Source organism: Trachemys scripta, chromosome 12 (genome assembly GCF_013100865.1).
Source record: "Trachemys scripta elegans isolate TJP31775 chromosome 12, CAS_Tse_1.0, whole genome shotgun sequence".
Classification (NCBI taxonomy): Eukaryota; Metazoa; Chordata; order Testudines; family Emydidae; genus Trachemys; species Trachemys scripta.
Genome location: NC_048309.1, coordinates 2,045,365 through 2,064,368, shown reverse-complemented (window position 1 = coordinate 2,064,368; position 19,004 = coordinate 2,045,365). Strand labels below are relative to the sequence as shown.

The 19,004-nt window shown below is 43.3% G+C and overlaps 1 protein-coding gene across 1 annotated transcript in view; it reads left to right on the top strand.

The window, feature by feature from the left end:
- Positions 1-449: 449 nt before the first annotated feature.
- Positions 450-19,004, top strand: part of ASXL1 (ASXL transcriptional regulator 1) — a gene marked incomplete in the record, with an annotated part of 30,344 nt that continues 11,789 nt past the window's right edge. The window contains 8 exon segments of the mRNA XM_034787274.1: positions 450-755; positions 8,352-8,434; positions 9,391-9,393; positions 11,449-11,557; positions 16,210-16,330; positions 16,781-16,878; positions 17,332-17,425; positions 17,794-17,946. Coding sequence (XP_034643165.1) covers positions 696-755; positions 8,352-8,434; positions 9,391-9,393; positions 11,449-11,557; positions 16,210-16,330; positions 16,781-16,878; positions 17,332-17,425; positions 17,794-17,946 — 721 coding nt within the window.

The window sequence follows — 19,004 nt, the reverse complement described above, 5'->3', positions numbered from 1 at the left end:
AATGGCCTGAGTGGGGTGTTCACACGAGGGTGAATGGCCTGGCGTTCGGTACTTAGGCCTGGGATGGCTCCTAGGAGATCCTGGGGTCAGGGGAGGGAGCGGCTGGAGACGGGGACAATGGCCGCCCCAGGGCACGGAAGCCGGGCACAGCGGGGCCCTGTCAGCTAACGTGGGCAGGGCGTCCACGGCTCAAGCCCAGCATGCTTCACGACACCGGCACCCCTGCCCTTGGCGGCCGGGTGCGGGAGAGCCTGCTGGGAGATGTAGTCTCGGGGCTGGAGCGGCCCGGTCGCTGTTTGCGCAGGGCCGCGGTGGGACTACAATTCCCATCAGACCCTGCGGTTTGTTTTCCTTCAAACAGAAAAGCTACCCTCCCCCGTCAGAGCCGAGCGCGGGGGTTGGATTGTCCTGCCGAGGCCACCGTTGAGGAGGTCCCTCCCCCCCACCTCGGAGCCCTTTGACCCCGTTGTTATGTCGGGCTTGAGCCGCCGCTGCTGCTGCATTCCATAGCGCCCGGGAGCTACGCCCCCCCCTCGCCCCGCGCCCCCCCTGCCCGCCGGCCGCGCGCCGGCCCCCGCCCCCCCCGGCTAACGGTCCGCACCCGCACCGCGCGCTCCCGCCTCCGAACCCCCGCCCGCGTGCCCGTGCCCCGACCCCCAGCACCGCTCTCCCCCCCACCCCGGAGCAGGAGGAAGATGAAGGAGATGAAGCAGCGGAGGAAGAAGGAGCGCACGTGGGCTGAGGCCGCCCGCCTGGTGAGGGGGAGAGCCCCCCAGGAACGGGGGCGGGGAGGCCCCGCGGTAGCAGGGCTGGGGAAGGACCCTGCCCCCGTAACTAGCGGGGCCCCTCTGGGTAGGGAGGGACCCTGCGGGCAGGGTTGTGAGGAGAGAGACCCCCGTGTACAGTGGGGAGGGGACAGATCGCCTTCCTTCGGGGCGAGGGGTGTCTCCCAGAGAGGGGCCCGGGCACGTTGGGGGGCTCCCCAGTGCAGCCAGGGGAGTGGTCACTCCAGGGGCTGGGCGCAGGGAAGGACACCTCACCCTGTGAGCCGACGGGACCTGGCTCAAAGGGGGAGCCGAGAGACCTCTCATGAGATCGCTTAGCACTATCTGTCTGGGTCCCCGTCGGACCCCATTGCGTTAGGTGCATCGGACCCCATTGCGTTAGGTGCTGGGCAAACAAAATAAAGAGGTGGTCCCTCCGCCAAGGATCCTACAGAGAGGCCAACATCCCCCTCTCACCTCCTGCCCCCCCAATAACCAGGGAGGGTAGCAGTCAATGGACATTGCTTCTCCCATACAAGAAAAGAGAGAGAGAGCAACCTCCTCCCTATCTTCAATATGAGATGGGGAAGAGCTTCTAGAGCGCAATAATACCTCCACACACATCCACCCCAACATAATCACAGGGTGACTTCCTCGGTGGAAAGGTGGAGAGTCACAACTCCCACCATTATAACTCTTCCGCTCCTTTTTCTGCCTCCCATCCCTCAAGAGAAAGAGAGAAATTGCTAGCCGCTTTTCTCTGTATATTACTGGGAGGAAGAAAGGGAATGATTCTAGTCCTAACACATGCACACTCTGTACTGCCAGCAGGGTCTTCATTCCAAACTACAGCAGTGCTTCCAGAAACACTACCTCTACAGTATCATCTTGAGAGACTGTCATATTACATGGGGGAAGGGGCTACTGTCAGATATTTCTCCCTTCCAGATTGCCAGGTTTGTGGGGGCTTCTCTCAGAGAGGCTGAGAAACAGATCCTTTCACATGCTCTCACACATATTACCAAGGGGAGGGAATGGGTCTTCTAGAGAGAGAGTCTCCTTTCCTCATGGAAAGAGGAGGATTTTCTCTTTGAGAAAGGTGTGAGCACACACCCTATTTATGGTGGTTGAATAAGGCATTTTTCTGGAGAGGCCTTCGGCAGTTTGTAAGCATTACTTTTAAGACAGATACTGAGAAACTAAGCATCTTCTCAAATGGTATGAATAGATAGTCTGATGAGGCATTGACAAGGTCTGAGGTGATTTCTTCACTGTAGAAAATGGTACTGTTTGTTAGCCTTTAATTTTTCTGCTTGGGTCAGTTTTATTTACAGGTCAGCAAAGTCTAAGCAGTATGGTAACCATTCTCAGTTTTGTCAGGTCCTACTTTTTATTCTGCTTTCCCTTAGATTTATTTAAACCTCCCTGGAAGGGATCCCAGCCTTCTGAGAAATACCAGGTTTGAGGTCCAGAAAACATTATTGTCAGGAATTTCCTTAGTGGTAACAAGCTTCTCCCTGACACCACTAGTCTGGGGAAGCTAGGCGTTGTAAGGGATATGGTGTTCAAGCAAACATGAAAACATAAATCTCCCTCCCATCTACCAAAGGCCTTTTACTTGCTTAGTGTCTTCATGGTCAACATTTTCATTTGGTCATAAGCATGTTCTTAGTACCAAATCTGGTATGTGTGTGATGAATCTTGAGGCATGTATTTTCATCATTTTTTTTAAAAAAATTCCATTAATTCAAGCGGCAGATTTCTAGAATAAATACCTGCTTTGGTTATAAGAACATAACAATGGCCATGCTGGGTTAGATCAAAGGTCAGTCTAGCCCAGTATCTGGCCTTCTGACAGTGGCCAATGCCAGGTGCCCCACAGGGAATGAACAGAACAGGTAATCATCAAGTGATCCATCCCGTCGCCCATTCCCAGCTTCTGGCAAACAGAGGCTAGGGACACCGTTAGTTATGTCCATTAATACCATCCTGTTGGAGCCCTGCTATATTCTGTTGCCCATCACCATGTGGGACAAACCTGTCTTTTATAAAAAAAACTAAGGCCAGATCTTCATCTGGAATCCAGATGTTGACTGTAAAATCTAAAATGGAAACAAACTTTAAAAAAGTCTGTACCAAATTAGAAAATATAAACCCACCAATAAACTACAATCAAACTAAATTTTTAAAAAAAGGAGGAAAAGACAGGGGAATATGGGCCAGCTGATCCAAATGAAGGTTGAACTCTTCAACTAGTGTCTGAACAGTTGGTGCCTATAATACCCAGCCCCTTAACTCCGTTCTTAACACTCTCCATTTCAACTCTGTTGGAGTGGGAGAATAGTCACATTGCAAATGACACACTCAGCTTTTTGCATGCTTTATTGTGTTGATTGTTGCTGCTATCTACTTTTAATGCTGATTGGAAAAAGCTTGTTTGTTTTGTTTTTTCCTCCAGGAACCAACATTTCTTCACAATAAACTTTTTAAAAAATAAAATCTGTGAATGCAAGTGACCAGGGAAGGCAGAGTGATCCTGCCATCTCCATATGGATACTGGTGGATTAGATAGTTTTTCTTCTCAGCTCTGTTTGAGCCAAAGGCACTTGATCGTTGATTTACTGGCACAAGGGCATACTTTGGGTGTAGTATATTGGCATCTATATACATAATAAATAAATGCGTCTTGGGGTTTTTTATGTGTTTTATGTGTCAAGGTTATGTACCAGGCCTTGTCGACATTTAATGAGAGCTGGATGATTGTCTTGGGTCCATTTGATTTGGGTTAGCGTCCAGTGGATTCTAATAGTTATTCTAGCTTTTTCTGAATAGGACTTGCTTGAACGCAATAGGAGATTCCCAGGGCTGACCAACAAAGAGAACATGAGAATGTTCTGACCCAATATGGCCAATGGTCCATTTAGCCCTGTATCCTGGCTTCTGATAGGGCCAATGCCATATGCTTCAGAGGGTATGAACAGAACAGGGCAGTTATCGTGTGATCTATCCCCTGTTGTCCAGTCCCAGCCGTTGGCCGTCAGAGTCTTAGGGACACTCAGAGCAGGGGGTTGCATCCATGACCATCTTGGCTAATAGGCATTGATGGATCTTTCGATCTTTCCTCCATGAATTTACCTCATTCTTTTTGGAACCCAGTTATAGTTTTGGCCTTCACAACATCCACTTGCAACAAATTCCACAGGTTGACTGTGTGTAGTGTGAAGAAGTACTTCACTATATAATCTATTCAGACTAGAACTTCTGACTTCTGGTAGACTAGAACTTCTGACTTCTTGCATTGTCCTTTACGTGAAAATTATTATTTTTGAGCTCACTTGACTTTGACTTTCGCTCTTCTCCTGCTCTTCAAGCTAAAAGTTGCAGTTGGAAAAAACTAGTGCCAGGTTCATGCTCCGAAGTGCTTCAGCCCGCAGCTCCTGTGTGGGTTCTAGTCTTGTGGGTGGAATACTTAAATGTAGGCACTTAGGCTGCTCTGCTGGCAGGTGACCCTGAGTGTGGGGCAAAGACTAAGGTTATATGTGCACTAGAAATGCTACAGCTGTACCACTGTCGTGTAGACTCTTCTGATAGCAAAGGAATGGGTTCTTCCATCGCTGTAGTAAATCCACTTCTCTGAGAGGCGGTAGCTACATTGAAGGAAAACTTCTTCTGTCGACCTAGAACTGTCTACATTGGGGTTTAGGTCAGCTTAACTACATCTCTTGGGGGTGTGAATTTTTCACCTCCCCCTCCCCCTGAGAAATTTAGCTAGATCGACCTAACTTTCTAGTGTAGACCAGTGCTAAGTCTGCTTGCATAATTTTTCTTGTCACCCAACACACTGAACTCTATGGTAACTCACTGCTTATTGGCTGTCCAAAAAGTAAGTCTGCAACTCATCTACTTTGGGAACTCATCAGTAGTCATTTAATGGCATAGCACCCATGCTAGTTAATCCTTGCTGGCATCTGGTCTACCAGTGAATCTCTTTGTGGATGTTGTTTGTTACCTTCCTCTTGGTTGGGCCTCTTCCTATGTGCATTAAGTGTATGAGGTCTCTAAACCTCCGCTTCATCTTTGTTCTATTTCTGGTTTGTCATTGGCTCAACCTCATACCAGATTATCCTCTTAGGGAGACCAAGCCTTTCCTAGCTGTTCTGGGTTGTGGGGCTCCTTTCAAGCTGATCTTAAATCCATTAAAAATAGATGTTTGTTTAGTACTAGGCTTTACCACACTCCTGTCAAAGTGCTTTTAATTTGACTCTGTTACTATCTGTTACATTTTTTATTCCCTTAGATGCCTTCATGGATGGGAAGGAAAAGAACTTTTTGGAGCTTCCTGTCCTGTGGAGTGAATGCTTTGCACATACTCATTTGTAAACAGAATTTTGAGATTTAGTGTAGTACATAGAGCCACAGGGAATATTGAATGGTGTTCTGAGGATTATATTGCTAGTCTAGTAGCAGGGTAATTGGAGGAGTAGCATAAAGGTTCACAGTTAGGGTCTTTGGGAAGGCAGGAAATGGAAATATTACAAACAACACATTCAGTTTCTGGAGGAAGTATTGTCTTATCCCAAGACATTCCTTCTGGCCAGTGCTCAAAGCTGCATTAATAGGTTCCTAATGGAGCCACGATGTCCTGCCATAATCAGCCAGAGGAGGTGTTGCTTCAGTGCATGCAGGGCCTTTCAGGGTAGGTGAAGGAATGAGAGAGAATCTTGTTGGATGCTTTCTCTTCCAACTCTGACTCTTAAAAGTAGTCATACATCTGATACAGTTCGGGGCTAGGAACTGTTCTGAGCAGGGCTTTTTATTTCTGGTAGAAGTATTCATTCTCCATTGTGGGCTGTGTTTTATTTGGTTGTCATTGAGTTCAGTGTTTTCCAGATGCTTTATGGGCTGTGAAGGCTTTTCTTGATTTGGGAAACATGAATGTTCCATTTCATGCTTCTCACAGTTGACTATTGAGTGATGTGTTCCCCACATCAGATGCCCATTTCATTTGGGTGACGAAGGGTGATAGTGTCTGATGATGCACTGAAATATTGTACCCCAAAGAAAACTTGATCAGTGTGTGAGACTGTAGTGGAGCTGTACTGCCTCCAAATAAAAATGGTTTATTCCATTTAAGTATAGCTTATCATACTGCTTGCAGTTCTGCCGTCCGATCTCAAAAATATATTCGAATTGGAAAAGTTTCAGAAAAGGGCAGCAAAAATATTTAGAGATATGGAACAGCTTCCATACGAAGAGAGATTAAAAAGTCTGGGACTGTTCATTTTAGAGAAGAGACAACTAAGGGGGGGGGGGGGGTTATGACAGGTCTACAAAGTGAATAAGGAAGTATTATTTGCCCATTCACATAACACAAAACGTAGGTCACTCAATGAAATTAATAGGCAACAGGTTTAGAACAAACATGAGGAAGTACTTCTTCACAAAGCGCACATTCAACCTGTGGAACTCATTGCCAGGGAATTTGGGAAGGTGAAATCTAGAACTGGGTTCAAAAAAGAATAAGATAAATTCATGAGGGTTAGGTACATCAATGGCTGTTAGTCAAAAAGGCCAGGGATAAAACCCCATGCCCTGGGTGTCCCTAAACCTATAACTGCCCCAAGCTGAGACTGAACGACCAGGGATGGATCACTCGAAAATTGCCTTGTTTTCCCGCTGAAGCTTCTGACACTGGCCACTGTCGGAAGACAGGATACTGGGCTATAGATGGACCATTGGTCTGACCCAGTATGGCCATTCTTATGTTCCTATTTCTTGGGCTTTCATTGCATTTAACCATGGGATTCACAATTCCAAACTTCCAGTCCGCTGGCAGGCTAATGCTATTGTGTATTATTTTCAGATACTTAAATGTGACATGGTGGATATGATTTGGTTTTGCTTTTCTTGAGAAATGTAGGTAGACTTTTAATTGCAGTACAGTACTGGAGTGTGTCATTCAGTTTGGGCTTTTTCTATCCTTTTGGAGGCTGGGAAGTGGGGGTGATAGAGATAGTGACCTGCACTGTTTTCTTGTAGACAGTCCTGCTACTCTACCTTTCAAAGGGAAACTTCAGTCATTGGTCCCTGACATGATGCTGCAGTGACTCAGTTCTAGATGTTGCTGACATAAAAAGGGCATTCATTTTCTTCGCTCACTACTTGTACTAGTTGAATTGAAAGACAGAATCTCATTGCCAACTTCTATAAAGTACTGTCCCTGCTAAAATCAGAATTGCATGTCACTGTGGCCATTACGTTAGGGGAATTTATTAAATGATTGCCAGCAGAATATCCCAGACAGAATATCTGTTGCCTCATCTCTCTCAGGTACATTAGGCCATATAGTGAAATGTATTTTTACATTGGAGTTGCTATATTGGATCAGACTAGTGGTCCATGTAGGCCAGTATTCGGTCTCTGACAATGCCCGGTATAAGTTGCTTCAGAGGAAGGTGCAAGAAATCCTGCAGAGTAGGCAGTTACGGAGTAACCTGCCCCTAGGGAAAGTTTCCTCTTAAATCTGAATAATTAAAGGTTGGCTTCAGCTCTGAAACACTAGGGTTTACATCTCTTTTGAAGCTTTGTTATTTTTAATATTTACTATTATAATTCTGGTTATTCTGTTATCCATATAAATGCCCAGTTATTTTTTGAATCCTGCTAAGCTCTTGGCTTCAATGATATTTTGTGGCAGAGTGTTCCACAGGTTTATTCAGCATTGTGTAAAGAAATTTTATTTTGTCACTTTGAATTTGTCATCTTTCAGCTTAATTAAATGTCCCTTTGTTCTTGTATTATGAGACAGATGAAGAGAAACTCCTCATCTACCTTCCCTAGACCATTCATTTTATACCTTTGTCATATCCCCTCTTACTTATCTTCTTTCTGAGACAAACAGTTTCAATCGTTTAAATCTCTCCATGCAAAAAAATGTCCATGCCCCTAATCATTCTTATTACCAGTCTCTGAAACCCCTGTTTCTTCTGTATTCTTTTTGAGATGGGATGATCAGAACTGAATACAGTGTTCCAGCTGAGGGTGTACTATTGATTTATGTAATGACATTATTATTATTATTTGTAACTCCAACATTTTATATGCTTCACAGATAAGTATGAAGAGAAAGTCTCTGCCCCAAAGAGCAAACAGTCTATATCTACTATGTTAACGTCTATTTCAATGGAAGCCTTTGACTGTTATACATATATTAAAGGTTGTGTGCAGTAAGGGCTTTGTCTGATGTTTACGAAAGTCAGTGGGAAAGCATCCATTAACTTCAATGGTGCAGGATCAGTGCCTAATTCCCCAGCTTTCCCCTTCTCCCCATGCTTGCACAATTGCACACTTAATTAGAGACCTGATGAAAAAACAGGGCAAGCCATTTGTAGCCCTAGAAAAAGTGCAGGGATCATGGATATATACCGTGGTCTGCTCTTGGGTTAACCTGAATTTTGTAGCAGGTTTTCTTGTGGAGATACTAACTTTTAGCAGACATATTCTTGTATTTGAATCCCAACCTAGGAAACAATTCAGCGAATGTGAATAGAAAATGTAGAATGAAGCTTTGTATTTATATCTTTTCAGGTGCTGGAAAACTACTCTGATGCTCCTATGACCCCGAAACAGATTCTGCAGGTCATAGAGGCTGAGGGACTAAAGGAAATGAGGTTAGTATTGATCTTCTTGTCTATAATAAAGTGTGTGGAGTGTGGGGGAGGGTGGGTAAAAAGGGCAGGATTACTTAGTGGAGTTCTCCCTCCTTTCTCTAATCCACCTTTCTTTTCTCTCTCTCTCTCTCTCTCTCCCCCTCTCTTTCTGTAGCCCAATAATTTGGGTAAGAATATACTAGCTGTTTTTCTTTATTGCTCCTGGAGGATTTCCAGTTTCTTGTAAACACATCTCTGCCTTTCAGTGGAGTTGTAGGACTTTTGTAAAATATTCTAAATGCCAACCACGAGTCTGTCTCAGATATAAATGCCTCTCCTTTGTGTGTTTCTTCTACAAATAAATAACTACTACTGGTCTTCCAGTGTTGGGCCTATGTTTATGTAATGAGTCAAACTCAGTCCTCTGTAGAGCTTCACCTCTAGAGCAGAGACTGCTCCTTTTTCTGGGGTCAAGTAATAAGTTTCCCTTATATATGCAGTATACTGCTCTTTCTATATATTCTACCATACCACAGTGTTAATGCTGCTGTATTTTTTGTGGCCCTTGATATATATCTTACAACATATATCACATGAAGAAGAACCTGCACAGGAATGTAGGAAACTACAGGGATGGATGGAACCTCAGGTGTTGTCTTAAATTAATTTCCTGGAATTTCCATCTGCTTTTGTTGAATTTAGGAGAAAGGAGATACAAAATACCTTGTAGGTCAAAGGAAGTAGATGTTTGCTAGCCATCATGCTGCAAACTCCTTAACTTGGGTTACAAGATGAAAGTTCCCAAGTTTGACTGCCCACAGTAAATCAAGCTATCTTTGGCAGTTCAGCATTCATTAACTTACATGTGGGATCTTAACTCTATGCTGTTCTAACTATGCTCTGTTTTTCTTTTGGGTTTTATGAACTGTCTTCCACCGTGTTGCCTGTATCACTGTTGAACTGCTGTATAACTATAGAAGGTAAATGAATCCCTTTGGGACTGAAGCAATTCAGAATGTTAACTTGTTTCTCATCTCACTATCCCTGAAATTAGGAAACAATCATGATGGTTTGAGTAGCGAACAGCTTCATAATTCAGAGACAGAGGTATAATGTGTAGGAGTTACCATTGTTCAGAGAGGGACTGTGCCAGCATGCTTTGTTCCCTTGATAGCAGAGCTGTTTGAACACCCACTCGATACTCAGGGTTCCTAACAACTAGGTTTATAGTGGGAATGGACTTGGGTGATGGTTTCACAGCATGGTATGTAGAGAGTGGAATAAGGATGGGCTTATAATGAAAAGCTCTATATTCCTTCTCTTTTAATCAGATATTCACTCTGCACTGACCTATTTTCTTTGATCAGTCCTTTTACCTAGAGAAGTATCTGCACTGTTTGAGGGTCTGTGAGCACTAGGCTGTCCTCTACTAATGGCAATAACAGGGTGTCTTTTCACTAGTGCAAATTTTCTTGCTGTCTTCCAAGCTTTGGCTGGTAACTTATCAAAATAAGTATCTAAAACCAGGCTTCTCTGCATGTGTGAAGCTAAATCATTTTTCTAGAGATTGGTGTTTCCCTCCAGGTATATCTGCTTCCCTTCACCTAATTGTTAATTTTCTGCTTTGGGGAAAGATGGCTTTCTTACTTTATCGTATAACTGAAAGGAGCAAATATTGTTTATAAACCCAGTGTTAAAATACAAACTGTCCACCAAGCCAGTGATCTTGTCTAGCTAAATTGCATTGAACGTTTTCAATATTTATGTGGGGCGCTTGCAAAGAAAACCTAAGTCCTGAGGGAAGTAGCATGATGACTCAAGGGACACTCTGAACTAATGCCACCCTGATTCTAGGAAACACTCAGTAGTTGGAGTGCTGTCTTCCTGAAGAAGTGCAAAATAGTGATCCCCAGTGGTTTATGCAAGAGCAGAGATGTTGGGTCCAGTCTCATGGCTAAATTGTAGCTCCAGTAAATGTTTGGATGTTTCTTTTGTCTACGGTTTCAATTAGGGAAGTTAATCTTTTCCTTTCCTAAAACTTGTCCTGTGGCTGGTAATTTACTTGCAGTATTCTGCTCAGTGCAGAGGGGGAAATGATGTGTAATTTACAGGAGAGGGAGTTGGGATTTTTCTGTGGTGTATAAAATGACACATGGTAACTTTGGCTACCTCCAAGGCTTGCAAAGAAATGCCAAAAAGCAAACCAGCAGCAAAACAAACATTAACTGAGAAGTTATTCTAAACCCAGTTTTCGAGAAGTTGAGACTCAGTAGTTCGAGCTTTTGAGACTGAAACATTGCACTTAAACCAGTTTTCAGTTTCACTTTTAATAATAGTGAACTCTTACATTGCTTTAATAACGTCCCTTGCAGGCACTAGAGGTAATGTTTTATATGTGCATGTGTGATTATGTGGAAAATCTGATGATGTGATATGTCACAAAGGTTTCATTAGCATGAGTGTGGGTTGGATGATTTACTTACAAATGACAAACAACCGCTGAGTTATGTGGACCATCCCAAAAGAGTGCTGTTAAACCCTTTATGCTACACTATGCTAGCATGTATTCTCTTTGTGTTATGTATATTGAAAGAAAACTATTTCAGAAATATTTGAGTTTATAAACATTTTATTGATAGGTTTTTTTTTTGTAGTTCTCCACCTATAAAGTAAGGCTTCCTTAGTACCTTGAGTCCAGCTACAAAGAATTCAGAGAGAGAGAATTCTCTCGCGCTCTCTCAAATGATAAACCTCTACAAATGACCTAGAATAGCTTGAACGTCAGTGTAAGATGCTGCTTTTCTATGATCTGAGACTTATCTCTCACTATGATGGGCCATGGTGGTAAGAAGCGCAGATAGGAAAGCTATAATAGTGCTCAGACTGTTGAGATACTGTACCCTAAATCTCGTCAACATCCCTCCTACTACCTGCCCTTGATTGAAAGACAGAAATTCTGTAGGGTTTTGTGTATTATTTGAAAATTGGCATTTAGATAAACTAAACCTCATCTCCCTTTTTCTCTCTGGTTTCAGTGGCACTTCGCCCCTGGCCTGCCTCAATGCCATGCTACATTCCAATTCAAGGGGAGGTGATGGACTCTTTTACAAATTGCCTGGGCGTATCAGCCTTTTCACACTCAAGGTAAATTGTGAACTCCTGTCTTCCATGCTGGGGATGAAGTGCGAGTTCAACTTGTTACATATTGCTGTTATTGTTAATCCATCACTGGTGATCGCTGTACGAGTTTAGCATACTACCCTGGGTAACATCATGCGAAACAGAGTCTCTGGGATCCATAATTCTATACGCGGTGGTTCTTGTGCCTATAAGCTATATGTAATACATTTCTGTGTTTTAACTTTTATAATTCTTAAATTACACAAGCAAGATAAACTCTCTTCTTCCAGTACATGGAATGTCAGTATTTAGTTCATGCAATCATAAAGGATAGAGCATCATCAAAATAATGAAACCTGTATGTTTCCCCTATACAGTATACTCCCGTTCATCCAAAATCCTATTACCCGAACCTCTGCATTATCCAAATCTCTTTCTTGTCCCCCATGTATCTCATGCTGGGAGACAAGAAAGGGAGGTTTGTATAATAGAGTAGAGACTCCTGGTCAGGAGTGTAAGGAGAAGAAGGACAAGCCCCTCGCTGTGGGGAAGGCCACTCTGCTGTTTAATGGATCCTGCAGCAGTGCAGGGAGGCCTCTGCAGCCCCGCTGTCATGAAAGTGAGTGAACCTGGCCGTGACAGCCTCCCTGCACTGCCGCAGGTGCAAGGAAGGTTGAGGTCATCCTGGCAGAGCCGAGCAGAGTCCTGGCTGGGGGTCTGTGCTTTGTCCTGCACCTTGCACCTGCAGGAATCAGGTTTCACTGGCCCTGTGACCGTGCAGGAACCCTCTGCAACCCCACTGTGAAGAGAGTAAGTGGGGAAGAGCAGATTTCCCTTCCCTCCTCCCCCGGCCAGACTGTGAGGAAGATGAGAAGATTGAGTCCCTGACTGCAAGGGAGGCCACCCTGCTGCTGAATGGCTCCTGCTCCCTCCATTATCTGAACAAAATCCATGTACCCATTGCTTTTTGGATAATCTGGTATACAATAAGCTCCGATCTCAAAGGGCTGCAGTCGGTTTACAGAGAACGTTTGTCTGAAAGTTTTGTATGGACAATAGTTACAGGTAACACCTAATATTACTATAATTAGAAAGTTAACCAAAAATCATTTTTCAGTTTGTTTACTGTGTGTTTGACAGCAATCTGCATAGTTCATTCTCTCCTCCTTATAGTCTGTTAGTTTGTGCTGAAAAGACCCTTAAAAACATCAACCAAGAAAAAGGAAAAAATATATAACTTTTTTGTTTAAGGAATTTTTTTTAAAAGTCAAGACATGCTGTTTAAAGAGGCTTTACCTAACATAGATTTTTTAGTTCAAGTTGACAGGCCCTTTAATTTGAAATATAGAAAAATATGCTTCTGCTCCTATATTTTTTTTTTTTAGTGTCTCAGAGATGTTCCTCCTCTCCCACCCTACCTCCTCAAATGCACCTTTCAACCTCTCTCTTCCCCCAAAAGATGTCTTGTGTTAATGTGTCATTCTGTGTTTGAAAATAGACTGAATTCCAAAATATTTTTATTTGCCATTTATATAATCAATTAAAATGAACATCACAAGTGTGGCATCTCTGCAGCCGGTTGCTGTTTGACACTGTTATCTCTTTATCTCTAGGAATAAAAAGTGTCTAAATATTGTCACACAGCTCCTCAGCCCAAGAAAGAATAATTATTCTGAATATTAAAAAAAACAAAACACCTCAGTAGTTATGCATGCACAAATATGAGCAAACTGTTTTATTTTTCTCAAGTGTGTTTGAGTTACACATCTGAGAAGGGTCCACAGAGCATGCCAGTAATTCAGTTCTACTATTTGAAAAGATGGTGTGTGAGTTAACTTAATTAAAATGAACTGTGCTGACTTCTGTTCTATTAGGAGCTTGAATCTATTGAAGTCCCAGGGGATTAAAATATGGAGGTGAAAAAATCAAGTAAAAGCTGCAAAGTCTGCACTGCTGCTGTCTGTGTTGGCAAAATGGTATGAGACCAGACTAAAACCAATGGATCCTGCCAGGAAGTGGTGGGACAGCGGGCCCACAATTAGGCAAAGGCAAGGGCAGTAATGACTGCAGGAAATAAAACTGCCTGCTAGCACAGAAACGGAAGAGCAGTTATTCCTCCCACTGCTCATATTTGTGTGCTCACACACACTGCTGCTTTGTGAATTTAATTGTGGAAGAACACTGGATTTTAGACCTTAATGTACATATGAAATGTTATATCAATGCATGAGTTTTTCTCTCTTTGCAGGTCAAGGATTATCTTGTATAGCCCTCAAGTTCTAGCTCCATAATTCTTGCGCACATACATTGTGCAACGTATCACAGTTGGACTGTTAAAAGATATGGGGGCACTTATATGATTATGAATTCAAGTTAATTCTTGCTTGAAATTTTTGATGGTTTATAATTAGGGCTGTCAAGCGATTAAAAAAATTAGTCGTGATTAATCGGAACATAAGAATGGCCATACTGGGTCAGACCAAAGGTCCATTCAGTCCAGTATCTTGTCTACCGACAGTGACCAATGCCAGGTGTCCCAGAGGGAGTAAACCTAACAGGTAATGATCAAGTGATCTCTCTCCTGCCATCCATCTCCACCCTCTGACAAACAGAGGCTAGGGACACCATTCCTTACCCATCCTGGCTAATAACCTCCATGAATTTAAGTCCATTAATGGCTATCTAGTTCTCTTTTAAACCCTACTATAGTCCTAGCCTTCACAACCTCCTCAGGCAAGGAGTTCCACAGGTTGACTGTGCGCTGTGTGAAGAAGAACTTCCTTTTATTTGTTTTAAACCTGCTGCCCATTAATTTCATTTGATGGCCCCTAGTTCTTATATTATGGGAACAAGTAAATAATTTTTCCTTATTCACTTTCTCCACACCACTCATGATTTTATATACCTCTATCATACCCCCCCTCGTCTCCTCTTTTCCAAGCTGAAAAGTCCTAGCCTCTTTAATCTCTCCTCATATGGGACCTGTTCCAAACTCCTAATCATTTTAGTTGCCCTTCTCTGAACCTTTTCTAATGCCAGTATATCTTTTTTGAGATGAAGAGACCACATCTGTACGCAGTATTCAAAATGTGGGTGTACCATGGATTTATATATGGGTATTAAGATTTTCTCTGGGATAGGTCAGTGGTTTGAGCATTGGCCTGCTAAACTCAGGGTTGTAAGCTCAATCCTTGAGGGGGCCATTTAGGGATTTGGGGCAAAAATCTGCCTGGGGATTGGTCCTGCTTTGAGCAGGGGGTTGGACTAGATGACCTCCTGAGGTCCCTTCCAACTCTGACATTCTATGATTCTCTATCCCTTTTTTAATGATTCTTAACATCCTATTTGCTTTTTTAACTGCCGCCGCAGACTGCGTGGACATCTTCAGAGAACTATCCACGATGACTCCAAGATCTCTTTCCTGATCAGTTGTAGCTAAATTAGCCCCCATCATATTGTATGTATAGTTGGGGTTATTTTTTCCAATGTGCATTACATTTATCCACATTAAATTTCATTTGCCATTTTGTTTCCCAATCATTTAGTTTTGTGAGATCTTTTTGAAGTTCTTCACAGTCTGCTTTGATCTTAACTATCTTGAGCAGTTTAGTATCGTCTGCAAACTTTGCCACCTCACTGTTTACCCCTTTCTCCAGATCATTTATGAATAAGTTGAATAGGATTGGTCCTAGGACTGACCCTTGGGGAACACCACTAGTTACCCCTTTCCATTCTGAAAATTTACCATTTATTCCTACCCTTTGTTCCCTGTCTTTTAACCAGTTCTCAATCCATGAAAGGATCTTCCCTCATATCCCATGACAACTTAATTTACGTAAGAGCCTTTGGTGAGGGACCTTGTCAAAGGCTTTCTGGAAATCTAAGTACACTATGTCCACTGGATCCCCCTTGTCCACATGTTTGCTGACCCCTTCAAAGAACTCTAATAGATTAGTAAGATATGATTTCCCTTTACAGAAACCATGTTGACTTTTGCCCAACAATTTATGTTCTTCTACGTGTCTGACAATTTTATTCTTTAGTATTGTTTCAACTAATTTGCCCGGTACTGATGTTAGACTTACTGGTCTGTAATTTCTGGGATCACCTCTAGAGCCCTTTTTAAATATTAGCTATCTTCCAGTCATTGGGTACAGAAGTCGATTTAAAGGACAGGTTACAAACCATAGTTAATAGTTCCGCAATTTCACATTTGAGTTCTTTCAGAACTCTTGAGTGAATGCCATCTGGTTCCGGTGACTTGTTACTGTTAAGTTTATCAATTAATTCCAAAACCTCCTCTAGTGACACTTCAATCTGTGACAATTCCTCAGCTTTGTCACCTACAAAGAACGGCTCAGGTTTGGGAATCTCCCTAACATCCTCAGCCGTGAAGCCTGAAGCAAAGAATTCATTTAGTTTCTCTGCAAGATTTTATTGTCTTTAAGTGCTCTTTTTGTATCTCGATCGTCCAGGGGCCTTACTTAAAAAACATTTTGTTATTACCTTTTGAGTTTTTGGCTAGCTGTTCTTTAAACTCCTTTTTGGCTTTTGGTTGAACAAGAAATAGGACTGAGTGGACTTGTAGCCATGATTATGTATGTTCCTGTCAGTCTAGCTCATAAAGCTCCAAAGGGAAGGACTCTAATCATGTATGTTCTGCTTGGCCCTTCTAGAAGGATGCCTTGCAGTGGTCTCGGAACCTATCTGTGGCAGAGGGAGAGGAGTTGGAGGATGCAATAGATGCAGAAAGCTGTGGGTCCAATGAAGCCAGTACTGTGAGTGGTGATAATGATGGTAAGTGTCAAATAATATTAATATTAGACCAGGCTTCTCAAACTTCATTGCACCGCGACCCCCTTCTGACAACAAAAATTACTACATGACTTCAGGAGGGGGGAGCAAAGCCTGAGCCCTGCTGGGGACAAAGCCAAAGCCAAAGCCTGAGCCCCACCGGCCCAGGCAGGGAGCCAAAGCCCAAGGGCTTCAGCCCCAGGTCCCAGCAAGTCTAATGCCAGCCCTGGCGACCCATTAAAACAGTATCAGGGGGTAACCGTGTTAGTCTGTATCTACAAAAACAGCAAGGAGTCTGGTGGCACTGTTAGTCTTTAAGGTGCCACCAGACTCCTTATTGCCATTAAAACAGGCTTGCCACCCACTTTGGGGTCCCAACCCACAGTTTGAGAAACGCTGTATTAAACTATAAGCCTCTTCTTCAGGGTCTGATCATGTGCTCTTTCCTTCCAGTGTCTCTTGATGAAACCTCTTCGAACGCCTCCTGTTCCACTGAATCTCAGAGTAAGAGTCTCTCCACTTCCAGAGAGAGCTGCAGAGCAGCCTCACAGGTAGGGGTGAGTGTGGGGTTAATGGCAAGGGGCAAAGCCAGGAGTGTTTATTCTTGAGGAGAAATCTCAGTGCCACATGAAGGCTGGGTGGGAGGGAGAGGGATTAGAGACACATCAAGGTCGGCTTCCCAAGCAGGGGCAGAATTACAGAGCCACCTCATGGAGTTGGAATGAGTCAGAGCAAAATCTGCAGCAAAAGCAGATCTGTGGTATAAGGGCTTGATTCCATGGCGGGTGGGCGGGCGGGCAGGCATGTGGAGGTGGTGCAGGGTTCTCTGCTGTTAAAGATACATTTAATACGTGAGTACACTTGAATACTTGGCTGGTAGTTCATTTGTGGCCAGGTGGAGCTGTGTGTCTGAATTCAGCTAGGAAGAGGTGCAGTTTAGAGGGTGACCTACATGTACTTTAGCACCCTAAATAGTTTGTATCTTGTTTTTCTCTGGAACACAGACAAGCAAACAAAAGAAAAAGACTGGTGTGATGTTGCCCCGAGTTGTCCTGACTCCACTGAAAGTAAATGGGGCACATATGGAGTCAGCCTCAGGTGAGCATTTGTTGCACCTTGACTGTTTTCAGACATTTGCATGGCATGGCCCTTCAGCACTGGTTCTATACAGCTATCCACATAAGCTCTTCCTAGGCCAGGACAGGAGAAAGATTTATTTAGTGCTCACTAAACATACAAGTGATTCTAATTAATTTGTGCAATGCTACCTTATTGGATAAAAATTGTATTTAATATAGTAACTTCAGTCACCCAATCAGAACTCTCAGTGATGGAGCAATGACCTAATTTTGTTTATCTAAAAATGGGTCTGTTGTAAGCAGATCGTTGTCATGTGCTAAAACCTCTCCCCCAATGGACCTTCTGCTACTCATCCATGAACCTGTGACAAATGGCTTTGCCTTTAGGTTTCACAGGAAGGCATGCTGATGGAGAGAGCAGCAGCACTTCCAGCAGCAGCAGCTCCTCTTTGGCCCTGTTGAATGCCACCATGCGCAGTAGGACAGAAATCACCAGGGATCCTCCACAGCTGCTGAGAGGTATCCGGAAGCCAGCAGCTGGTACGTGCTTCTGAATAAAGTTGTAAGAACTGGCCATAAAAACTGAAGCAAATATCAGGTGTGTCCAAGTCTGTCCCCTTCTTATGGAAGAATTCCAAGACTTTTATCCTTCTCAGTGTCTCTTCCAATGTTAAGGCTCCTCAGTATCTCGTAGATGCTATTTGCCTAATCTGATATGTAGCATCCCGGGGCCTTGGTGGTGTATATGTGAGAGCATGCATATGTAATGTGGGGTGTTAGAGATGTACTTTCCAAGTCTTTGGGAACACATGTTTTTTATAAAAACCATTGTTATTGAAGCATAGTTTTCATCATCAGTCATTTTGTGTATGTTCCACTATGCTGCACGTTTTTATCCATGTAATAATTCATAAGACACATTGCATTCAGTGACGTGATGCATCCAGAAATAGTGCAAATCCCTCACCTCTATAAATGGTCTAGCCAGGTGCACTGGAGACTCATTAGTCCCATCTTTTGACTCGATTACAAAGATACAGGAGTAGAGAAGCATTGCCTCTTTAATGCCATTGGCCCCATGAGCACAGAAGATGCAGGGTGGAGTCACTAGCTCTTATATATTAGTTAAAAAGTGGTCTGACTGCAGGAACCTTGGAAAGGATGGTTCTGAAACATACAAGAGGATTGTGTTTGTATGCTGTGATTCAGGTATTCAGGTAACTGGTCTCTGAGGCCAGCTCATTTATGACTAACCTAATTGCCTTCTATGATGAGATAACTGGCTCTGTGGATGAGGAGAAAGCAGTGGATGTGTTATTCCTTGACTTTAGCAAAGCTTTTGATACGGTCTACCACAATATTCTTGCCAAGTTAAAGAAGTATGGGCTGGATGAATGGACTGTAAGGTGGATAGAAAGCTGGTTAGATTGTCGGGCTCAACGGGTAGTGATCAATGGCTCCATGTCTAGTTGGCAGCCGGTTTCAAGCGGAGTGCCCCAAAGGTCGGTCCTGGGGCCGGTTTTATTTAATATCTTTATTAATGATCTGGAGGATGGTGTGGACTGCACTCTCAGCAAGTTTGCAGATGACACTAAACT